Source organism: Fringilla coelebs (assembly GCF_963513975.1).
Source record: "Fringilla coelebs genome assembly, contig: SCAFFOLD_388, whole genome shotgun sequence".
NCBI lineage: Eukaryota > Metazoa > Chordata > Aves > Passeriformes > Fringillidae > Fringilla > Fringilla coelebs.
Genome location: NW_028167484.1, coordinates 7,397 through 29,889, shown reverse-complemented (window position 1 = coordinate 29,889; position 22,493 = coordinate 7,397). Strand labels below are relative to the sequence as shown.

Genomic DNA, 22,493 nt, shown 5'->3' with positions numbered 1-22,493 from the left:
ATGGCCGACATCAACATGGCCGCCATGTCGGAAAACAAAATGGCCGCCACCGACGCGGCCGCCGGATCCAAGATGGCGTCGGGGCCACGCCCCTTTTCCTGCCCCATCTGTGGGCGGAGCTTCGCTTCGGGGGCGGGGCTAAGGCGGCACCAGCGGCGTCACAGCCCCGCCCACTCCGGCACAGCATAAGCCCCGCCCCCCGGGTGGGTGGGGTTCGTTTGTGGGCGTGGTCTGGGTTGGCCACGCCCCCTGGGCGGGGTCAATAAACGCTGAGTCAGCAACGGCGCCTGCGGCTGAATTTGGGGGGGGGGAGGGGAGGGACCCAAAATCCCCCAAAACGGCCCCAAAATTTCACCCAAAAAATCCCAAAAAATTCCAAAATGACCCAAAAATGCCCAAAATTCATCAAAATTCACCAAAAAAGTGAAAAAAATCCCCAAAATAGCCCCAAAAAATTCCCAAAATTCGCCCCAAAATTCCACAAAAATCCCCAAATTCTCCCCCAAATCCCAAAATTTTACCCCAAAATCCCCAAATTTTCTTCCAAAATCCCAAAATTTTCTTCCAAAATCCCAAAATTTTCCCCAAAATCCCCAAATTTTCCCCCAAAATCCCCAAATTTTCCCCCAAAATCCCAAAATTTTCCCCAAAATCCCCAAATTTTCCCTCAAAATCCCCAAATTTTCCCCCAAATCCCAAATTTTTCCCCAAAATCCCAAACTTAGCCCCCAAAATCCCCAAATTTTTCCCCAAAATACCAAAATATTCCCCCAAAATCCCAAAATTTTCCCCAAAATCCCAAACTTAGCCCCCAAAATCCCCAAATTTTCCCCCAAAATACCAAAATATTCCCTCAAAATCCCAAAATTTCCCCAAAATCCCAAAATTAGCCCCCAAAATCCCAGAATTTTCCCTCAAAATCCCAAAATTTTCCCCAAAATCCCCAAATTTTCTTCCAAAATCCCAAAATTTTCCCCAAAACCCCAAATTTTCCCCAAAAATCCCCAAATTTTCCTCCAAAATCCCAAAATTTTCCCCCAAATCCCCAAATTTTCCCCCAAAATCCCCAAATTTCCCCCCAAATCCCAAATTTTCCCCAAAATCCCAAAATTAGCCCCCAAAATCCCCAAATTTTCCCCCAAAAAACCAAAATATTCCCCCAAAATCCCAAATTTTTCCCCAAAATCCCAAAATTAGCCCCCAAAATCCCCAAATTTTCCCCCAAAATACCAAAATATTCCCTCAAAATCCCAAAATTTTTCCCAAAATCCCAAAATTTTCCCCAAAATCCCCAAATTTTCCCCAAAAATCCCCAAATTTTCCCTCAAAATCCCCCAATTTTCCCCCAAAATCCCAAAATTTTCCCCAAAATCCCAAAATTAGCTCCCCCCAAAATCTCAAAAATTCCAAAATTTCCCCCAAAACTTTGTGTCAAACCAGCCCCCAAAAATTCCCCGAATCGCCCCGAAATTCCCCAAAATCGCTGAAATCGACCCCAAAAAATTCCAAAAATCTCCAGGGTGGGACACGAGAACGCCCCCAAAAAGTCCAAAAATTCCAAAAAAATCCAAAAATTCCCAAAAATTTAAAAATTTTAAAAAAACACCCAAAAATTCCCCCCCCAAAAATCCAAAAATTCCCTGAAAAAATCCCAACCCCGCCCCCCAAAAGGCGTGGCTATGCAAATCAACGCCATTCCCATCCATTTACTGCTCCGAAGGAAGGCGTGGCTATGCAAATCACTCCCTTCCCTGTGTTTCTACACCAGGAGGGCGTGGCTATGCAAATCAGCCCCGTTCCCATCCATTCCATGCTTTTCAGGAAGGCGTGGCTATGCAAATCAGTGCTGGTCTCATCCATTTACTGCTCCGAAGGAAGGCGTGGCTATGCAAATCACTCCCTTCCCCATGTTTCTACACCAGGAGGGCGTGGCTATGCAAATCAGCACTGTTCCCATCCATTACGCTCTTTTCAGGAAGGCGTGGCTATGCAAATCAGCGCTGTTCCCATCCATTTACTGCTCCGAACGAAGGCGTGGCTATGCAAATCAGCACCGGTCCCATCCATTCCATGCTTTTCAGGAAGGCGTGGCTATGCAAATCAGTGCTGGTCTCATCCATTTACTGCTCCGAAGGAAGGCGTGGCTATGCAAATGAGCGCCGTTCCCATCCATTCTGCGCTTTTCAGGAAGGCGTGGCTATGCAAATCACTCCCCCGTGTTTCTACACCAGTAGGGCGTGGCTATGCAAATCAGCCCCGTTCCCATCCATTTACTGCTTCGAAGGAAGGCGTGGCTATGCAAATCAGCGCCGTTCCCATCCATTACGCGCTTTTCAGGAAGGCGTGGCTATGCAAATCATTGCCGGTCCCATCCATTTACTGCTCCGAAGGAAGGCGTGGCTATGCAAATCAGCGCAGTTCCCATCCATTTACTGCTCCGAAGGAAGGCGTGGCTATGCAAATCAGCGCCGTTCCCATCCATTGCGCGCTTTTCAGGAAGGCGTGGCTATGCAAATCAGCACCGTTCCCATCCATTCCGCGCTTTTCAGGAAGGCGTGGCCATGCAAATCAGCACCAGTCCCATCCATTGAGTGCTTTTCAGGAAGGCGTGGCTATGCAAATCACTCCCTTCCCCGTGTTTCTACACCAGGAGGGCGTGGCTATGCAAATCAGAGCGGTTCCTATCCATTTAGCACTCCGAAGGAAGGCGTGGCTATGCAAATCAGCACGTTTCCCATACATTTACTGCTCCGAAGGAAGGCGTGGCTATGCAAATCAGCGCAGTTCCCATCCATTGAGCGCTTTTCAGGAAGGCGTGGCTATGCAAATCAGCGCCGTTCCCATCCATTGCGTGCTTTTCAGGAAGGCGTGGCTATGCAAATCAGCCCCGATCCCATCCATTGTGCGCTTTCCAGGAAGGCGTGGCTATGCAAATCAGCCCCGTTCCCTTCCATGCAATGTGCCGAAGGAAGGCGTGGCTATGCAAATCAGCGCTGTTTCCACCTATTTACTGCTCTGAAGGAAGGCGTGGCCATGCAAATCAATGACGTTCCCATCCATGCAATGCTCCGAAGGAAGGCGTGGCTATGCAAATCAGCACAGTTCCCATCCATTTAGCACTCCAAAGGCGTGGCTATGCAAATCAGCGCAGTTCCCATCCATTCCGCGCTTTTCAGGAAGGCGTGGCTATGCAAATCACTCCCCCGTGTTTCTACACCAGTAGGGCGTGGCTATGCAAATCAGCCCCGTTCCCATCCATTTACTGCTTCGAAGGAAGGCGTGGCTATGCAAATCAGCGCCGTTCCCATCCATTCTGCGCTTTTCAGGAAGGCGTGGCTATGCAAATCATTGCCAGTCCCATCCATTTACTGCTCCGAAGGAAGGCGTGGCTATGCAAATCAGCGCCGTTCCCATCCATTTAGCACTCAGAAGGAAGGCGTGGCTATGCAAATCACTCCCCCGTGTTTCTACACCAGGAGGGCGTGGCTATGCAAATCAGAGCGATTCCCATCCATTGCGTGCTTTTCAGGAAGGCGTGGCTATGCAAATCAGCGCCGTTCCCATCCATTCCGCGCTTTTCAGGAAGGCGTGGCCATGCAAATCACCCCCCGTGTTTCCACACCAGTAGGGCGTGGCCATGCAAATCACTCCTTTACCCACACTCCCTTGCGCGCCGCACCGGAAGCAGCCCCTCCGTGAGGGGAGGAAGAAGCCGGAAGTGCGGCCATAAGATGGCGGCGCCGGTGCTGCGGGCGCCGGGGCTGCTCCCGCCGGCGCTGCGGGCGCCTCCGCGGGGCTCGCTGGGCCTCTGGCGGTGCCGGGCGGTGCCGGTGCCGGTTCCGGTTCCGATTCCGGTACCGGGGGCGGTTCCGGTGCGCGCCATGGCCGGGCACAACCGCTGGTCCAAGGTGCGCAACGTGAAGGGGCCGCGGGACGCGGAGCGGAGCCGCCTGCTGGAGAAAATGGCGCGGATGCTGCGGGCGGCGGCCAGAGGTGTCGCGATAGGGCCGCGATAGTGTCGCGATAGAGGGGGGGGGGGGGGGGACGTGGGAGCGTCGCGGTAGGGGGGGGGATGGGGTGGCTGGGATGTCGCGATATCGGGACATGGCGGTGTCGGGACGTGGGGATGTCGCGATAGAGGAGGGGGAGGGGGGAGTGGGGGGGACACGGGGGTATCGCGATAGAGGGGGAGGAGGGGTTGGGATATCGCGATACGGGGATGTCGGGACACGCTGGGATATCGCGATATGGGGATGTCAGGGTATTGGGATATCGCGGTGTGGGGGCATTGGGATATGAGGGTATCGCGATACGGGGATGCTGGGCTATCGCGATATCAGGCAATCGTGACGCACAGCTGTCGCGATATGGGGCTACCCTGATACCGGGCTGTCACGATATGGGGTTGTCAGGATATTGGGCTACGGCGATATCGCGATATGTCGCGATTTCGTGGCCTTGGGCTGCGTGGCTATCGCGATATATCGCGATACAAGGCTATCGTGACACCGGTCTATCGCGATACGGGGCTGTCATGGCCTTGTGCCGTGTGGCTATCGCGATATATCGCGATACAAGGCTATTGTGACCCTGGCCTATGACGATATGGGGCTATCGTGGCCTCAGGCTGTGTGTCTATCGCGATATATCGCGATATGGGGCTATCGTAACACCGGGCTGTCATGATACGGGGCTGTCGTGACCTCGGGCTACGGCGATATTGGGATATATCGCGATAGCCTGACCTCGGGCCGCGTGTCTATCGCGATATATCGCGATACGGGGTTATCGCGACCTCGGGCTACGGCGATATCGCGATATATCGCGATAGCCTGACCTTGGGCCATGTGGCTAGTGCGATACGTCACGATACGGGGCTATCGTGACACCAGGCTGTCGCGATACGGGGCTATTGTGACACCGGGCTACGGCGATATCGCGATATATCGCAACATATCGCGATAGCCTGACCTCGGGCCATGTGGCTAGTGCGATATGTCGCGATACGGGGCTGTCGTGACCTCGGGCTGCGGCAATATCGTGATATATCGCGATAGCCTGACCTTGGACAGTGTGGCTATCGCGATATATCACGATACCGGGCTATCGTGACACCGGGCTATCGCGATATGGGGCTATAATGACCTCGGGGGTCGCGACATGTCGCGATATATCGCGATATGTGTGGCAGAGGGCGGCGCGGAGCCGTCGCTGAACCCCGGGCTGGCGGCGGTGGTGGCGCAGTGCCGGACGCTCAACGTGCCCAAGGCCACCATCGAGGCGGCGCTGCGGTCAGTCCGGGTGAGTGACCACCGAGTGACCACTGAGTGACCACTGAGTGAGTGACCACCGGGTGAGTGACCAGTGAGTGACCAATGAATGACCGGTGAGTGATCCCTGGGTGACCGTGAGTGACCCCTGAGTGACCCCGAGTGACTGGTGAGTGACCACTGGGTGACCAGTGAGTGACCAATGAGTGACCCCTGAGTGACCCCTGAGTGACCCTGAGTGACCCTGAGTGACCCCTGACCCCTGAGTGACTCTGAGTGACCCCTGACCCCTGAGTGACCCCTGAGTGACCCCTGAGTGACCCTGAGTGACCCTGAGTGACCCCTGACCCCGAGTGACCCTGAGTGACCCCTGACCCCTGAGTGACCCCCGAGTGACCCCTGAGTGACCCCTGAGTGACCCCGAGTGACCCTGAGTGACCCCTGACCCCTGAGTGACCCTGAGTGACCCCTGAGTGACCCCTGAGTGACCCCTAGTGACCCTGAGTGACCCCTGAGTGACCCTGAGTGACCCCTGAGTGACCCCTGGCTATCCTAGTGACCCCTGAATGACCCCTGAGTGACCCCTGAGTGACCCTGAGTGACCCCAGTGACCCCTGAATGACCCCTGAGTGACCCCTGAGTGACCCCTGAGTGACCCCTAGTGACCCTGAGTGACCCCTGAGTGATCTCTGTGACCCCTGAGTGACCCTCAGTGACCCCTGAGTGACCCCTGAGTGACTCTGAGTGACCAATGAGTGACCACTGTGTGATTCTTGACCCCTGAGTGACCACTGAGTGACCCTGAGTGACCCCTAGTGATCCTGAGTGACCCCTGAGTGATCTCTGTGACCCCTGAGTGACCCCTGAGTGACCCTTGAGTGACCCTGAGTGACCAATGAGTGACCCCAGTGACCCCTGAATGACCCCTGAGTGACCCTGAGTGACCACTGCGTGACCCTTGACCCATGAGTGACCCCTGAGTGACCCCGAGTGACCCTGAGTGACCCCTGGCTATCCCAGTGACCCCTGAGTGACCCCTGAGTGACCCCTGGCTATCCTAGTGACCCCTGAGTGACCCCTGAGTGACCCCTAGTGACCCTGAGTGACCCTGAGTGACCCCTGGTTATCCTAGTGACCACTGAGTGACCCCTGAGTGACCCCTGGCTATCCTAGTAACCCCTGAGTGACCCCTGAGTGACCCCTGGCTATCCTAGTGACCCCTGAGTGACCAATGAGTGACCAATGAGTGACCAATGAGTGACCCCTGAGTGACCCTGAGTGACCAATGAGTGACCCTTGAGTGACCCTGAGTGACCAATGAGTGACCCCTGAGTGACCCCTGGCTATCCCAGTGACCCCTGAGTGACCCCTGAGTGACCCCTGAGTGACCCCTAGTGACCCTGAGTGACCAATGAGTGACTCTGAGTGACCAATGAGTGACCACTGCGTGATTCTTGACCCCTGAGTGACCCCTGAGTGACCCCTAGTGACCCTGAGTGACCCCTGAGTGACCCCTGGCTATCCTAGTGACCACTGAGTGACCCCTGAGTGACCCCTGGCTATCCCAGTGACCCCTGAGTGACCCCTGAATGACCCATGAGTGACCAATGAGTGACCCCTGAATGACCCCTGAGTGACCACTGACCCCTGCCCGCTCTCTCCGGCCACAGGAGCGTCCGGCCGGGGGGTCGCAGCTGCTGCTGACCGCTCGTGGCCCGGGGGGGTCACTCGTGCTGCTGGACGTCCGGACCGACAACGTCCGGCGCAGCCAGGCCGAGCTCCGGACACTGCTGGGCCGCCACGGGTCAGTGCTGACCACCGGGGGACCAGCGGTCAGTGGGGGGAGTGACCGCTGGGTGACCACTGGGTGACCTCTGATGACCACTGGGTGACCTTCACTGACCCCTGAGTGACCGCTGGGTGACCGCTGGGTGACCACTGAGTGACCACTGAGTGACCACTGATGACCATTGGGTGACCTTCACTGACCCCTGAGTGACCACTGGGTGACCACTGGGTGACCACTGGGTGACATCTGGGTGACCCCTGATGACCATTGGGTGACCTTCACTGACCCCTGAGTGACCACTGGGTGACCTCTGGGTGACCACTGAGTGACCACTGGGTGACCTCTGCGTGACCTTCACTGACCTCTGAGTGACCACTGGGTGACCACTGAGTGACCACTGAGTGACCACTGATGACCATTGGGTGACCTTCACTGACCCCTGAGTGACCACTGGGTGACCCCTGAGTGACCCTCACTGACCCCTGATGACCATTGGGTGACCTTCACTGACCCCTGAGTGACCTCTGGGTGACCCCTGAGTGACCCTCACTGACCCCTGAGTGACCACTGAGTGACCTCTGGGTGACCCCTGGGTGACCACTGGGTGACCCCTGAGTGACCTCTGATGACCACTGGGTGACCCCTGAGTGACCACTGGGTGACCACTGGGTGACCACTGGGTGACCCCTGAGTGACCCCTGGGTGACCACTGGGTGACCACTGGGTGACCTCTGGGTGACCACTGAGTGACCCCTGGGTGACCTCTGGGTGACCCCTGAGTGACCTCTGGGTGACCACTGGGTGACCTCTGGGTGACCACTGGGGGACCCCTGAGTGACCCCTGGGTGACCACTGGGTGACCACTGAGTGACCACTGACCCCTGAGTGACCTCTGGGTGACCACTGGGTAACCTCTGGGTGACCACTGGGTGACCCCTGGGTGACCCCTGAGTGACCACTGGGTGACCTCTGATGACCACTGGGTGACATCTGGGTGACCACTGGGTGACCTTCACTGACCCCTGAGTGACCACTGGGTGACCCCTGGGTGACCCCTGGGTGACCCCTGGGTGACCTCTGGGTGACCACTGAGTGACCCCTGATGACCCCTGAGTGACCCCTGGTGACCCTGACTGACCGCTGTCCCCCCTGGTCACTCAGGAGAGGTCACTGACCCCTGGATGACCCCTGACTGACCCCTGATGACCCCTGACTGACCGCTGTCCCCCTGGTCAGTCAGGAGAGGTCACTGACCCCTGGATGACCCCCACTGACCATTGTCCACCCCTGGTCACTCAGGAGAGGTCACTGACCCCTGAGTGACCCCTGAGTGACCCTGACTGACCGCTGAGTGACCCTGACTGACCATTGTCCACCCCTGGTCACTCAGGAGAGGTCACTGACCCCGAGTGACCCCTGAGTGACCCCTGAATGACCCCTGAGTGACCCTCACTGACCATTGTCCACCCGTGGTCACTCAGGAGAGGTCACTGACCCCTGGATGACCCCTGAGTGACCCTCACTGACCCCTGATGACCCCGACTGACCATTGTCCACCCCTGGTCACTCAGGAGAGGTCACTGACCCCTGAGTGACCCTGAGTGACCCCTGAGTGACCCCTGAGTGACCCCTGATGACCCTGACTGACCGCTGTCCCCCCTGTGGTCACTCAGGAGAGGTCAATGACCCCTGAGTGACCCCTGGTGACCCTGACTGACCATTGCCCACCTGTGGTCACTCAGGAGAGGTCACTGACCCCTGAGTGACCCCTGATGACCCCCACTGACCATTGTCCACCCCTGGTCACTCAGGGCCGCGCTGACCGATGACGTCCGGCACGCCTTCGAGGCCGTGGGCGTGGTCCGAGTGTCCGGCCGGACGCTGGCCATGGAGGCCGCCCTGGAGGTGGCCGCAGTGGCCGGAGCCCAGGACGTGGTGGCCGAAGACGAGGCCGAGCTCAAGGTGAGTCCGGCCGCCGGCTGACCGCTGGTGGTGGTCACTCAGCGGGCAGTGGTCACTGCTGGTGGTCACTCAGCGGTCAGTGGTCACTGCTGCTGGTGGTGGTCACTCAGCGGTCAGTGGTCACTGCTGCTGGTCACTCAGTGGTCAGTGGTCACTGCTGCTGGTGGTGGTCACTCAGCGGTCAGTGGTCACTGCTGGGGTGGGATAGTGACCGATGACCGCCCTGAGTGACCCCTGACGTCCCTGAGTGACCCCTGACCCCCCCACTGACCCCTTGACCACCCTGAATGACCACTGACCACCCCCACTGACCCCTTGACCACCCTGAATGACCACTGACCCCTCCACTGACCCCTTGACCCCTCCACTGACCCCTTGACCACCCCGAATGACCACTGACCACCCCCACTGACCCCTTGACCCCTCTACTGACCCCCTGACCCCCCCACTGACCCCTGACCCCCCCACTGACCGCTTGACCACCCTTGACCACCTTGAATGACCACTGACCATCCCCACTGACCCCTTGACCTCTCCACTGACCCCCTGACCACCCTGAGTGACCACTGACCCCCTGACCACCTTGAATGACCACTGACCACTCCCACTGACCCCCGCACTGACCCCTTGACCACCCTGAATGACCACTGACCACCCCCCTTGACCCCTCCACTGACCCCTTGACCCCCGCACTGACCCCCTGACCACCCTGAATGACTACTGACCACCCCTTGACCCCTCCACTGACCCCCTGACCCCCTCACTGACCCCTTGACCCCTCACTGACCCCTTGACCACCCTGAATGACCACTGACCACCTTGAATGACCACTGACCACCCCCTTGACCCCTCCACTGACCCCCTGACCCCTCCACTGACCCCTTGACCCCTCACTGACCCCTTGACCCCCCTGAATGACCACTGCCCACCCTGAATGACCACTGCCCACCCTGAATGACCACTGACCACCCCACTGACCCCTTGACCCCCTCACTGACCCCTGCCCCCCGCGCTGACCGCTCGCCCCTCCCCCAGTTCCTGTGTGACCCCTCGGCCCTGGGCAGTGTCCGGCAGGCCCTGGTGGCCGCAGGGCTCCGGCCGAGCGCGGCCGGCGTGGAGTTCCGGCCGCGGTCAGCGCTGGCCCTGCCGGACGGTCCGAGGGCCGCGGCCGAGCGGCTGCTCCGCGCTCTGGCCGAGTGGCCGGACGTCGTCCGGCTCTTCCACAACATCCAGGACGGGCCAGCGGTCACTCCGGGCGGTCACTCGGCTCCGGACGACGCGCAATAAAGGTGTGAGGAGCGGTCATTGGTCAGTGGGAGTGGTCAGTGGTCATTGAGGGGGTCAAGGGGTCAGTGGGAGTGGTCATCGGGGTGGTCAGTGGTCACTCAGGGTGGTCAAGGGGTCAGTGGGGGTGGGCAGTGGTCATTGAGGGGGTTAAGGGGTCAGTGGGGTGGTCAAGGGGTGGGCAGGGGTCAGTGGGAGTGGTCAGTGGTCATTGAGGGGGTCAAGGGGTCATTGGGAGTGGTCACTGGTCACTCAGGGTGGGCAGGGGTCAGTGGGGGTGGTCAAGTGGTCAGTGGGAGTGGTCAAGTGGTCAGTGGGAGTGGTCAGTGGTCATTGAGGGGGTCAAGGGGTCAATGGGAGGGTCAGTGGTCATTAGGGTGGGCAGAGGTCAGTGGGGGTGGTCAAGGGGTCAGTGGGAGTGGTCATTGGGGGTGGTCAATGGTCATCGGGGTGGTCAAGGGGTGGGCAGGGGTCAGTGGGAGGGTCAGTGGTCAGTGGGGGTGGTCACTGGTCACTCAGGGTGGTCACTCGGCTCCGGACACGCCGACGGACGCGCAATAAAGGTGTGAGGAGCGGTCAAGCGGTCAGTGGGAGTGGTCAGTGGTCATTGAGGGGGTCAAGGGGTCAGTGGGAGTGAGCAGTGGTCACTGGGGTGGTCAAGGGGTGGCCAGGGGTCAGTGGGGGTGGTCAAGGGGTCAGTGGCAGTGGTCACTGGCCATTGAGGGGGTCAAGGGGTCAGTGGGGTGGTCAAGGGGTGGGCAGGGGTCAGTGGGAGTGGTCAGTGGTCATTGTGGTGGTCAAGCGGTCATTGGGGTGGTCAAGGGGTCAGTGGGAGTGGTCAGTGGTCACTCAGGGTAGGCAGGGGTCAGTGGGAGTGGTCAGTGGTCACTCAGGGTGGGCAGGGGTCAGTGGTCATCGGGGGTGGTCAGTGGTCATCGGGGTGGTCAAGGGGTCAGTGGGAGTGGTCACTGGTCATTGAGGGGGTCAAGGGGTCAGTGGGAGTGGTCACTGGTCATTGAGGGGGTCAAGGGGTCAGTGGGAGTGGTCAGTGGTCATTGAGGGGGTCAAGGGGTCAGTGGGGTGGTCAAGGGGTGGGCAGGGGTCAGTGGGAGTGGTCATTGGTCATTGGGGTGGTCAAGGGGTCAGTGGGAGTGGTCATTGGTCACTGGGAGTGGTCAGTGGTCATTGGGGTGGTCAGTGGTCATCGGGGTGGTCAAGTGGTCAGTGGGGGTGGTCAGTGGTCAGTGGGGTGGCCAAGCGGTCAGTGGGAGTGGTCAGTGGTCATTCAGGGTGGTCAGTGGTCATTGTGGGGTGGTCAAGGGGTCATTGGGGTGGCCAAGCGGCCAGTGGGAGTGGTCAGCGGTCAGTGGGAATGGTCAGTGGTCAGTGGGGTGGCCGAGCGGTCAGTGGGTGGAGTTCCGGCCGCGGTCAGCGCTGGCCCTGCCGGACGGTCCGAGGGCCGCGGCCGAGCGGCTGCTCCGCGCTCTGGCCGAGTGGCCGGACGTCGTCCGGCTCTTCCACAACATCCAGGACGGGCCAGCGGTCACTCCTGGTCACTCGGCTCCGGCCACGCCGACGGACGCGCAATAAAGGTGTGAGGAGCGGTCATTGGTCAGTGGGAGTGGTCAGTGGTCATTGAGGGGGTCAAGGGGTCATTGGGGTGGGCAGGGGTCAGTGGGAGGGTCAGTGGTCACTCCGGGCGGTCACTCGGCTCCGGCCACGCCGACGGACGCGCAATAAAGGTGTGAGGAGTGGTCAAGCGGTCAAGCGGTCAAGTGGTCAGTGGTCATTGGGAGTGGCCAGTGGTCATTGGGGTGGTCAAGGGGTCAGTGGGAGTGGTCATCGGGGTGGTCAGTGGTCATCAGGGTGGTCAAGGGGTCAGTGGGGTGGTCAAGGGGTGAGAAGGGGTCAGTGGGGGGGGGCAGTGGTCATCAGGGTGGTCAAGGGGTCAGTGGGAGTGGTCACTGGTCACTCAGGGTGGTCAAGGGGTCATCAGGGTGGTCAGTGGTCACTGGGATGGTCATTGGGGTGGTCAGTGGTCATCGGGGTGGTCAGTGGTCATTGAGGTGGTCAAAGGGTCAGTGGGGGTGGTCATTGGTCACTGGGGTGGTCAGTGGTCATCAGGGTGGTCAAGGGGTCAGTGGGGGTGGTCACTGGTCACTCAAGGTGAGGAGGGGTCAGTGGGGGTGGTCAAGGGGTCATCAGGGTGGGCAGGGGTCAGTGGGAGGGTCAGTGGTCAGTGGGCGTGGTCACTGGTCACTCAGGGTGGGCAGTGGTCATTGAGGGGGTCAAGGGGTCAGTGGGAGGGTCAGTGGTCATCGGGGTGGGCAGAGGTCAGTGGGGGTGGTCAAGGGGTCAGTGGGAGTGGTCAAGGGTTCAGTGGGAGTGGTCATTGGGGGTGGTCAGTGGTCATTGGGGTGGCGAAGGGGTCAGTGGGGGTGGTCATTGGTCAGTGGGAGGGGTCAGTGGTCATTGAGGGGGTCAAGGGGTCAGTGGGAGTGGTCACTGGTCACTCAGGGTATGCAGGGGTCAGTGGGTTGGTCAAGGGGTGGGCAGGGGTCAGTGGGAGGGTCATTGGTCATTGGGGGTGGTCAGTGGTCATCAGGGTGGTCAAGGGGTCAGTGGGGGTGGTCAAGGGGTGGGCAGGGGTCAGGGGGAGGGTCAGTGGTCATTGGGGTGGTCAAGGGGTCATTGGGGTGGTCAAGGGGTCAGTGGGGTGGTCAAGCGGTCAGTGGGGTGGTCAAGCGGTCAGTGGGGTGGTCACTGGTCACTCAGGGTGGTCACTCGGCTCCGGCCGCACCTCCGGCCGCGCAATAAAGGTGTGAGGAGTGGTCAAGCGGTCAAGCGGTCAGTGGGGTGGTCAAGGGGTCATTGGGAGTGGTCAGTGGTCATTGGGGTGGTCAAGGGGTCAGTGGGAGTGGTCATCGGGGTGGTCAGTGGTCATCAGGGTGGTCAAGGGGTCAGTGGGGGTGGTCAAGGGGTAGGCAGGGGTCAGGGGGAGGGTCAGTGGTCATTGAGGGGGTCAAGCGGTCAGTGGGAGTGGTCACTGGTCACTCAGGGTGGTCAAGGGGTCAGTGGGGTGGTCAGCGATCAGTGGGGTGGGCAGGGGTCAGTGGGGTGGTCAGTGGTCATCGGGGGTGGGTCAAGTGGTCATCAGGGTGGTCAAGGGATCAGTGGGGGTGGTCAGTGGTCACTCAGGGTGGGCAGGGGTCAGTGGGGGTGGTCACTGGTCACTCAGGGTGGTCACTCGGCTCCGGCCGCGCCGACGGACACTCAATAAAGGTGTGAGGAGCGGTCATTGGGTCAGTGGGAGTGGTCAGTGGTCATTGAGGGGGTCAAGGGGTCAGTGGGGGTGGTCAAGGGGTGGACAGGGGTCAGTGAGGGTGGTCAGTGGTCACTCAGGGTGGTCAAGGGTCAGTAGGAGTGGTCAGTGGTCATCGGGGTGGTCAAGGGGTGGGCAGGGGTCATTGGGAGCGGTCATTGGTCATTGGGGGGTCAAGCGGTCAGTGGGAGGGTCAGTGGTCATTGGGAGCGGTCATTGGTCATCGGGGTGGTCAAGCGGTCAGTGGGAGTGGCCAAGGGGTGGGCAGGGGTCAGTGGGAGGGTCATTGGTCATTGGGGGGTCAAGGGGTCAGTGGGAGGGTCAGTGGTCATCGGGGTGGTCAAGGGGTCAGTGGGGGTGGTCAAGGGGTGGACAGGGGTCAGGGTCAGTGGTCATTGGGAGTGGTCAGTGGTCATCGGGGTGGTCAAGGGGTCAGTGGGGGTGGTCAAGGGGTGGGCAGGGGTCAGGGGGAGGGTCAGTGGTCATTGGGGTGGTCAAGGGGTCAGTGGGGTGGTCAAGCGGTCAGTGGGGTGGTCACTGGTCACTCAGGGCGGTCACTCGGCTCCGGCCGCGCCTCCGGCCGCGCAATAAAGGTGTGAGGAGTGGTCAAGCGGTCAAGTGGTCAGTGGGAGTGGTCAGTGGGGGGGGCAGTGGTCTTTGGGGTGGTCAAGAGGTCATCAGGGTGGTCAAGGGGTCAGTGGGAGTGGCCAAGGGGTGGGCAGGGGTCAGTGGGAGGGGTCAGTGGTCATTGAGGGGGTCAAGGGGTCAGTGGGAGTGAGCAGTGGTCACTGGGGTGGTCAAGGGGTGGCCAGGGGTCAGTGGGGGTGGTCAAGGGGTCAGTGGGAGTGGTCAGTGGTCACTCAGGGTGGTCAAGGGGTCATCGGGGTGGGCAGGGGTCAGTGGGGGTGGTCAAGGGGTCAGTGGGGGTGGTCAGTGGTCATTGAGGGGGTCAAGGGGTCAGTGGGAGTGGTCAGTGGTCACTCAGGGTGGTCAGGGGTCAGTGGGAGTGGTCAGTGGTCATTGAGGGGGTCAAGGGGTCAGTGGGGTGGTCATTGGTCAGTGGGGGTGGTCACTGGTCACTCAGGGTGGTCAAGGGGTCATTGGGGTGGTCAGTGGTCATTGTGGTGGTCAAGCAGTCATTGGGGTGGTCAAGGGGTCAGTGGGAGTGGTCAGTGGTCATCAGGGGGTCAAGGGGTCAGTGGGAGGCTCAGTGGTCACTCAGGGTGGGCAGGGGGTCAGTGGGGTGGTCAAGGGGTCATTGGGGTGGTCAAGCGGTCATTGGGGTGGTCAGTGGTCATTCAGGGGGTCAAGGGGTCAGTGGGAGTGGTCAGTGGTCATTGAGGGGGTCAAGCGGTCAGTGGGGTGGTCAAGGGGTGGGAAGGGGTCAGTGGGAGGGTCAGTGGTCATTGAGGGGGTCAAGGGGTCAGTGGGAGTGGTCAATGGTCATTGGGGTGGTCAAGGGGTCAGTGGGGAGGGTCAGTGGTCACTCAGGGTGGTCAAGGGGTCAGTGGGAGTGGTCAGTGGTCATCAGGGTGGTCAAGCGGTCAGTGGGAGTGGTCAGTGGTCATCGGGGTGGTCAAGGGGTCAGTGGGGGTGGTCAGTGGTCATCGGGGTGGTCAAGGGGTCAGTGGGGGTGGTCAGTGGTCACTGGGGTGGTCAAGGGGTGGCCAGGGGTCAGTGGGGGTGGTCAAGCGGTCAGTGGGGTGGTCACTGGTCACTCGGGGCGGTCACTCGGCTCCGGCCGCGCCTCTGGACGCGCAATAAAGTTGTGAGGAGTGGTCAAGCGGTCAAGCGGTCAGTGGGGTGGTCAAGGGGTCATTGGGAGTGGTCAGTGGTCACTCAGGGTGGTCAAGGGGTCAGTGGGGTGGTCATTGGTCAGTGGGAGGGGTCACTGGTCATTGAGGGGGTCAAGCGGTCATTGGGGTGGTCAAGGGGTGGACAGGGGTCAGTGGGAGGGTCAGTGGTCATCCGGGTGGTCAAGAGGTCAGTGGGGGTGGTCAGTGGTCATTGCAGTGGTCAAGCGGTCATTGGGGTGGTCAAGGGGTGGGCAGGGGTCAGTGGGGGTGGTCAAGGGGTCAGTGGGTGCTCATTGGTCACTGGGAATGGTCAGTAGTCATCGGGGTGGTCAAGGGGTCATTGGGGTGGTCATCGGGTGGGTCAAGTGGTCACCAGGGTGGTCAGTGACCACTGGTCATCGGGGTGGTCATCGGGATGGTCAGTGGGTGGGTCACAGGGTCATCAGAGTGGTCAGTGACCACTGGTCATTGGGGTGGTCAGTGGGTGGGTCAAGTGGTCAGTGGGGTGGTCATTGGGATGGTCAGTGGGTGGGTCATGGGGTCATCAGGGTGGTCAGTGACCATTGGTCATCGGGGTGGTCAGTGGTTATTGGGATGGTCAGTGGAGGTGGTCAAGGGGTCCTTGGGGTGGTCATCGGGGTGGCCAAGCGGTCATCAGGGTGGTCAGTGACCAGTGGTCATTGAGGTGGTCATCGGGGTGGTCATTGGGGTGGTCAGTGGGTGGGTCACAGGGTCATCAGGGTGGTCAGTGACCCCTGGTCATCGAGGTGGCCAAGCGGTCATCAGGGTGGTCAGTGGTCATCAGGGTGGTCATTGGGGTGGTCAGTGGTCATTGGGGTGGTCAGTGGTCAGTTGGGGTGGTCAGTGGGTGGGTCACAGGGTTATCAGAGTGGTCAGCGACCACTGGTCATCGAGGTGGCCAAGCGGTCATCAGGGTGGTTATCAGGGTGGTCATCGAGGTGGTCAGTGGTCATCGGGGTGGTCAGTGGGCTGGTCAGCGGTCACCAGGGTGGTCAGTGACCCCTGGTCATCGAGGTGGCCAAGCGGTCATCAGGGTGGTTATCAGGGTGGTCATCGGGGTGGTCAGTGGTCATCGGGGTGGTCAGTGGTCATCGGGGTGGTCAGTGGGCTGGTCAGTGGTCATCAGGGTGGTCAGTGACCCCTGGTCATCGAGGTGGCCAAGCGGTCATCAGGGTGGTCAGTGACCCCTGGTCATCGAGGTGGTCAGTGGTCATCAGGGTGGTCAGTGACCCCTGGTCATCGAGGTGGTCAAGCGGTCATCGCAGCGCCCCCAAACAACGTCCGACCCTGGTGGTGAAGTGACCAAAACCCCTCCGGCCGCTCCGGCCAGGGGTCATTTATTGCCGGTCACTCGTCCGACCCGGCCGGGCTGCCCAGGAAGAGGCCGGAGTAGCCAAAGGCCGGAGCGGAGCCTTCGTCCTCCTCCTCCTCCTCCTCCTCCTCCTCCTCCTCCTCCTCCTCCTCGTGGTCATCGTGGTCATCGCGGTCATCCTCGTCCTCCTCCTCCTCCGGCCGGACGGCGGCCGAGCGGTCAGCGGCGCCGTCGGGCCTGCGGTCATCCACCGGCCGGAGCCCGCCGGACGCGGCCCGAGAGCGGCCGCTCGACCACCGGTCATCCCTCGAGCCAACTGACCACTGGTCATCGCTCGGGCCGGGGGGTTTCGGTGCAGATGACCACTGGTCATCTCTCGAGCCGGCTGCGGCTGACCACTGGTCACTCTTGGAGTTTGGTGACCACTGCTCAATCTTCACCTCTGCTGACCACTGGTCATTCTTGGAGCTGGGTGACCACTGCTCCTGCTTCACCTCTGCTGACCACTGGTCACTCTTTGATCCCGCTGACCACTGGTCATTCTTGGAGCTGGGTGACCACTGCTCCATCTTCACCCCCGCTGACCACTGGTCATCCTTGGGGTTGGGTGACCACTGCTCCTGCTTCACCTCTGCTGACCACTGGTCACTCTTCGAGCCGGCTGACCACTGGTCATCCTTCATCCCAGCTCTTCCTCCAGCTGACCACTGGTCATCCTTTGATCCTGCTGGCCACTGGTCATTCTTCGGCCCCGCTGACCATTGGTCATTCTTCGGCCCCGCTGACCATTGCTCATCTTTCGCTCCCGCTGACCACTGGTCATCCTTTGACCCTGCTGACCACTGGTCATCCTTCACCCCAGCTCTTCCTCCAGCTGACCACTGGTCATTCTTCGACCCTGCTGACCACTGGTCATTCTGTGACCCCGCTGACCACTGGTCATTCTGTGACCCCGCTGACCACTGGTCATTCTTCGAGCCGGGTGACCACTGCTCCTTCTTCACCCCCGCTGACCACTGGTCATTCTTCGATTCCGCTGACCACTGGTCATCCTTCCCCCCCGCTGACCACTGGTCATTCTTCGTCCCCGCTGACCACTGGTCATCCTTCGTCCCCGCTGACCACTGGTCATCCTTCCCCCCCGCTGACCACTGCTCCTCCCTCGAGCCGCCCCTGCCGCCCCTCCCCCTCCCCGCGGCCGGCCGCGCCCTCCTCGGCCTCTTGGCCGCCTCTCCGGCCACCTCCGAGTGACCGGCGGCGCCGTGTCCGAGCAGGCGTCCGAGCAGGAATCGCCGCTGCCCTCGGGCCAGCGTCCACTTGGCCTCCAGCCGCGCCAGCTCGTCGCAGAGCGCCGCGTTCTCCAGCACCAGCGCCCGCGCCGCGCGACGCAGCCGCCGGAAACGCTGCCGGACGCGCTCGGCCGGACGCGGCCGGAGGGGCTTGGGCATCGTCCGGCCAGGAGTGGACACTGCGGGATGGGAATTGGGGGAAAAACGGTGAGAATCGGTCAAAATTCAACGGAAAACGGTCAAAATTGGGCGAAAATCGGCACAAATTGGAGCAAAATTGACCCAAAGTTGGCGTTGGGTTGACCCAAGTCAAGGTTGGGTTGAGGCAAGTTGAGTGAAATTGACCAAAATTGGCTGGAATTGACCAAAATTGGCCAAAATTTGCTGAAATTGACTGAAATTGGCTGAAATTGGCCAAAACTGACCAAAATTGGTTGAAATTAACCAAAATTGGCAAAATTGGATGAAAATCAGCACAAATTGGACCAAAATTGACCCAAAGTTGGCGTTGGGTTGACTCAAGTCAAGGTTGGGTTGAGCCAAGTTGAGCAAAATTGATGAAAATTGACCAAAATTGGCACAAATTGGACTAAAATTGACCCAAATCGGTCTTGGATCGACCCAAGTTGACCAAAATCGGCCAAAATTGCCCCAAATCGTTCATGGAGGGCCCCAAATTGCCCAAAACGGCCCCAAATGGGACGGGGCCGGCTCGTCCCAGAGCGCCGCAGCCGCCGGAAGCGCTGCCGGACGCGCTCGGCCGGACGCGGCCGGAGGGGCTTGGGCATCGTCCGGCCAGGAGTGGACACTGGGGAGAGAGAGACGGCGGGAATCGGTCAAAATTGGGTGAAAATTGGTCAAAATTGGGCAAAAATCGGCACAACTTGGAGCAAAATTGACCAAAGTTGGCGTTGGGTTGACTCAAGTCAAGGTTGGGTTGAGGCAAGTTGAGCAAAATTGGCTGAAATTGACCCAAATTGAGCAAAATTGAGCAAAATTGACCCAAGTCGAACAAAATTGACCCAAATTGGACCAAATTGAGCCTGGATTGACCCAAAGTTGGCGTTGGGTTGACTCAAGTCAAGGTTGGGTTGAGGCAAGTTGAGACAAATTGACCCAAATTGGCCAAAATCAGCAAAAAATGGCAAAATCGACAAAAATTGGACCAAATTGAGCCTGGATTGACCCAAAGTTGGCGTTGGGTTGACCCAAGTCAAGGTTGGGTTGAGGCAAATTGACCGAAATTGGCTGAAATTGGCTGAAACTGACCCAAATTGGCTGAAATTAACCAAAATTGGCAAAATTGGACCAAAATCGGCACAACTTGGAGCAAAATTGACCAAAGTTGGCGTTGGGTTGACTCAAGTCAAGGTTGGGTTGAGCCAAGTTGAGCGAAATTGACCCAAATTGGCCAAAATCGGCATAAATTGGCAAAATCGACAAAAATTGGACCAAATTGAGCCTGGATTGACCCAAAGTTGGCGTTGGGTTGACCCAAGTCAAGGTTGGGTTGAGGCAAATTGACCGAAATTGGCTGAAATTGGCTGAAACTGACCCAAATTGGCTGAAATTAACCAAAACTGGCAAAATTGGATGAAAATCAGCACAAATTGGACCAAAATTGACCCAAAGTTGGCGTTGGGTTGACTCAAGTCAAGGTTGGGTTGGGCCAAGTTGAGCAAAATTGATGAAAATTGACCAAAATCGGCACAAATTGGACCAAAATTGACCCAAATCGGTCTTGGATCGACCCAAGTTGACCAAAATCGGCCAAAATTGCCCCAAATGGTTCATGGAGGGCCCCAAATTGCCCAAAACGGCCCCAAATGGGACGGGGCCGGCTGGTCCCAGAGCGCCGCAGCCGCCGGAAACGCTGCCGGACGCGCTCGGCCGGACGCGGCCGGAGGGGCTTGGGCATCGTCCGGCCAGGAGTGGACACTGCGGGATGGGAATTGGGGGAAAAACGGTGAGAATCGGTCAAAATTCCACGGAAATCAGTCAAAATTCGGCCAAAAGTGGTGAAATTTAACCAAAAATTACTTAATTATGATTAAAATTGACCCAAAGTTGGCGTTGGGTTGACCCAAGTCAAGGTTGGGTTGAGGCAAGTTGAGCGAAATCGGCCCAAATTGGCCAAAATTGACCCAAATTGGCCAAAACTGAGCAAAATTGACACAAGTTGAACAAAATTGACCCAAAATTGGACCAAATTGGAGCAAAATTGACCCAAAGTTGGCGTTGGATTGACTCAAGTCAAGGTTGGGTTGAGGCAAGTTGAGCGAAATTGACCCAAATTGGCCAAAATCGGCAAAAATTGGCAAAATCGACAAAAAATTGGACCAAATTGAGCCTGGATTGACCCAAAGTTGGCGTTGGGTTGACCCAAGTCAAGGTTGGGTTGAGGCAAATTGACCGAAATTGGCTGAAATTGGCTGAAACTGACCAAAATTGGCTGAAATTGACCAAAATTGGCCAAAATTGACCCAAATTGGCTGAAATTGACCCAAATTGGCCAAAATTGACCCAAATTGGCTGAAATTGGCCAAAATTGGCAGAATTGGATGAAAATGGGCACAAATTGGAGCAAAATTGACCCAAAATTGGTCTTGGGTTGACTCAAGTCAAGGTTGGGTTGAGCCAAGTTGAGCGAAATTGACCCAAAGTGGCTGAAATTGACCCAAATTGGCCAAAACTGAGCAAAATTGACCCAAGTCGAACAAAATTGACCCAAATTGGACCAAATTGAGCCTGGATTGACCCAAAGTTGGCGTTGGGTTGACCCAAGTCAAGGTTGGGTTGAGGCAAGTTGACCGAAATTGGCTGAAATTGGCTGAAACTGACCCAAATTGGCTGAAATTGACCAAAATTGGCAAAATTGGACCAAAATCGGCACAAATTGGACCAAAATTGACCCAAATTGGTCTTGGGATGACTCAAGTCAAGGTTGGGTTGAGGCAAGTTGAGCGAAATTGACCCAAATTGGTGGAAATTGAGAAAAAATTGAGTGAAATTGACCCAAATTGGCACAAATTGACCCAAAATTGGCCCAAAGTTGGCGTTGGGTTGACTCAAGTCAAGGTTGGGTTGAGCCAAGTTGAGCGAAATCGGCCCCCAAATTGGCCAAAATTGACCCAAATTGGCCAAAAGTGAGCAAAATTGACTCAAGTCGAACAAAATTGACCCAAAATTGGACCAAAATCGGCTGAAATTGACTCAAAGTTGGCGTTGGGTTGACCCAAGTCAAGGTTGGGTTGAGCCAAGTTGAGTGAAATTGACCCAAAGTGGCTGAAATTGACCCAAATTGGCCAAAATTGACCCAAATTGGCTGAAATTGGCCAAAATTGGCAAAATTGGATGAAAATCAGCACAAATTGGACCAAAATTGACCCAAAGTTGGCGTTGGGTTGACTCAAGTCAAGGTTGGGTTGAGGCAAGTTGAGACAAATTGATGAAAATTGACCAAAATTGGCCAAAAATGGCACAAAGTGACCCAAATCGAGCGAAATTGACCAAAATTGGAACAAATTGGACCAAAATCACCCCAAATGGTTCATGGAGGGCCCCAAATTGCCCAAAACGGCCCCAAATGGGACGGGGCCGGCTCGTCCCAGAGCGCCGCAGACGCCGGAAACGCTGCCGGACGCGCTCGGCCGGACGCGGCCGGAGGGGCTTGGGCATCGTCCGGCCAGGAGTGGACACTGGGGAGAGAGACGGCGGGAATCGGTCAAAATTCGGTGAAAATTGGACAAAATTGGGCAAAAATCGGCACAACTTGGAGCAAAATTGACCAAAGTTGGCGTTGGATTGACCCAAGTCAAGGTTGGGTTGAGGCAAGTTGAGCGAAATTGACCCAAATTGGCTGAAATTGAGCAAAATTGGTAAAAATTGGACCAAAATCGCCACAAATTGGACCAAAACAGGCACAAATTGGAGCAAAATTGACCCAAATTGGTTTTGGGTTGACTCAAGTCAAGGTTGGGTTGAGGCAAGTTGAGCGAAATTGGATGAAATTGACCGAAATTGGCCAAAACTGAGTAAAATTGACACAAGTCGAACAAAATTGACCCAAAATTGGACCAAAATCGGCTGAAATTGACCCAAAGTTGGCGTTGGGTTGACCCAAGTCAAGGTTGGGTTGAGCCAAGTTGAGCGAAATTGACCCAAAGTGGCTGAAATTGACCCAAATTGGCCAAAATTGACCCAAATTGGCTGAAATTGGCCAAAATTGGCAAAATTGGATGAAAATCAGCACAAATTGGACCAAAATTGACCCAAAGTTGGCGTTGGGTTGACTCAAGTCAAGGTTGGGTTGAGGCAAGTTGAGTGAAATTGACCAAAATTGGCTGAAATTGAGCAAAATTGGCCAAAATTGGCTAAAATTGGCTGAAATTGAGAAAAAATTGAGTGAAATTGAGCAAAATTGGTAAAATTGGACCAAAATTGGCACA

The 22,493-nt window shown here is 57.6% G+C and overlaps 2 protein-coding genes across 4 annotated transcripts; one reads left to right on the top strand and one right to left on the bottom strand.

Moving 5' to 3' along the window:
- The first annotated feature begins 3,707 nt into the window (after positions 1 to 3,707).
- Positions 3,708 to 12,063, top strand: TACO1 (translational activator of cytochrome c oxidase I). 3 transcript variants are annotated; one of them, XR_014616961.1, is made up of 7 exons: positions 3,708 to 3,993; positions 5,192 to 5,301; positions 6,941 to 7,074; positions 8,871 to 9,021; positions 10,057 to 10,310; positions 11,836 to 11,916; positions 11,974 to 12,063. XR_014616961.1 is itself a non-coding variant. In XM_084227309.1 (6 exons), exons 1-5 carry the CDS (start codon positions 3,732 to 3,734, stop codon positions 10,306 to 10,308), a joined length of 909 nt encoding a protein of 302 aa, XP_084083435.1. In that variant the 5' UTR covers positions 3,708 to 3,731; the 3' UTR covers positions 10,309 to 10,310; positions 10,825 to 10,868. The 3 variants fall into 3 exon arrangements, 2 of the variants coding, with proteins under 2 accessions (XP_084083435.1, XP_084083436.1); XM_084227309.1 differs by lacking the exons at positions 11,836 to 11,916; positions 11,974 to 12,063 and adding an exon at positions 10,825 to 10,868; XM_084227310.1 differs by lacking the exons at positions 11,836 to 11,916; positions 11,974 to 12,063 and having other exon boundaries at positions 10,057 to 10,358.
- A 4,719-nt stretch (positions 12,064 to 16,782) lies between these two features.
- On the bottom strand, positions 16,783 to 18,220 carry LOC311165808 (uncharacterized protein). The gene has a single exon (XM_084227311.1). The coding sequence runs from the start codon at positions 18,202 to 18,204 to the stop codon at positions 16,792 to 16,794; it is 1,413 nt and encodes a 470-aa protein (XP_084083437.1). The 5' UTR covers positions 18,205 to 18,220; the 3' UTR covers positions 16,783 to 16,791.
- Between the last annotated feature and the right edge of the window lie 4,273 nt (positions 18,221 to 22,493).

Excerpts from the sequence above, each read along its gene's own strand:
- LOC311165808 (XM_084227311.1), bottom strand. The coding sequence starts at position 18,204 with ATGCCCAAGCCCCTCCGGCCGCGTCCGGCCGAGCGCGTCCGGCAGCGT.
- TACO1 (XM_084227309.1), top strand. The coding sequence starts at position 3,732 with ATGGCGGCGCCGGTGCTGCGGGCGCCGGGGCTGCTCCCGCCGGCGCTG. Across the intron at positions 3,994-5,191 it reads GCTGCGGGCGGCGGCCAGAG|AGGGCGGCGCGGAGCCGTCG; the intron begins GTGTCGCGATAG and ends TATGTGTGGCAG. Across the intron at positions 5,302-6,940 it reads CGGCGCTGCGGTCAGTCCGG|GAGCGTCCGGCCGGGGGGTC; the intron begins GTGAGTGACCAC and ends CTCCGGCCACAG.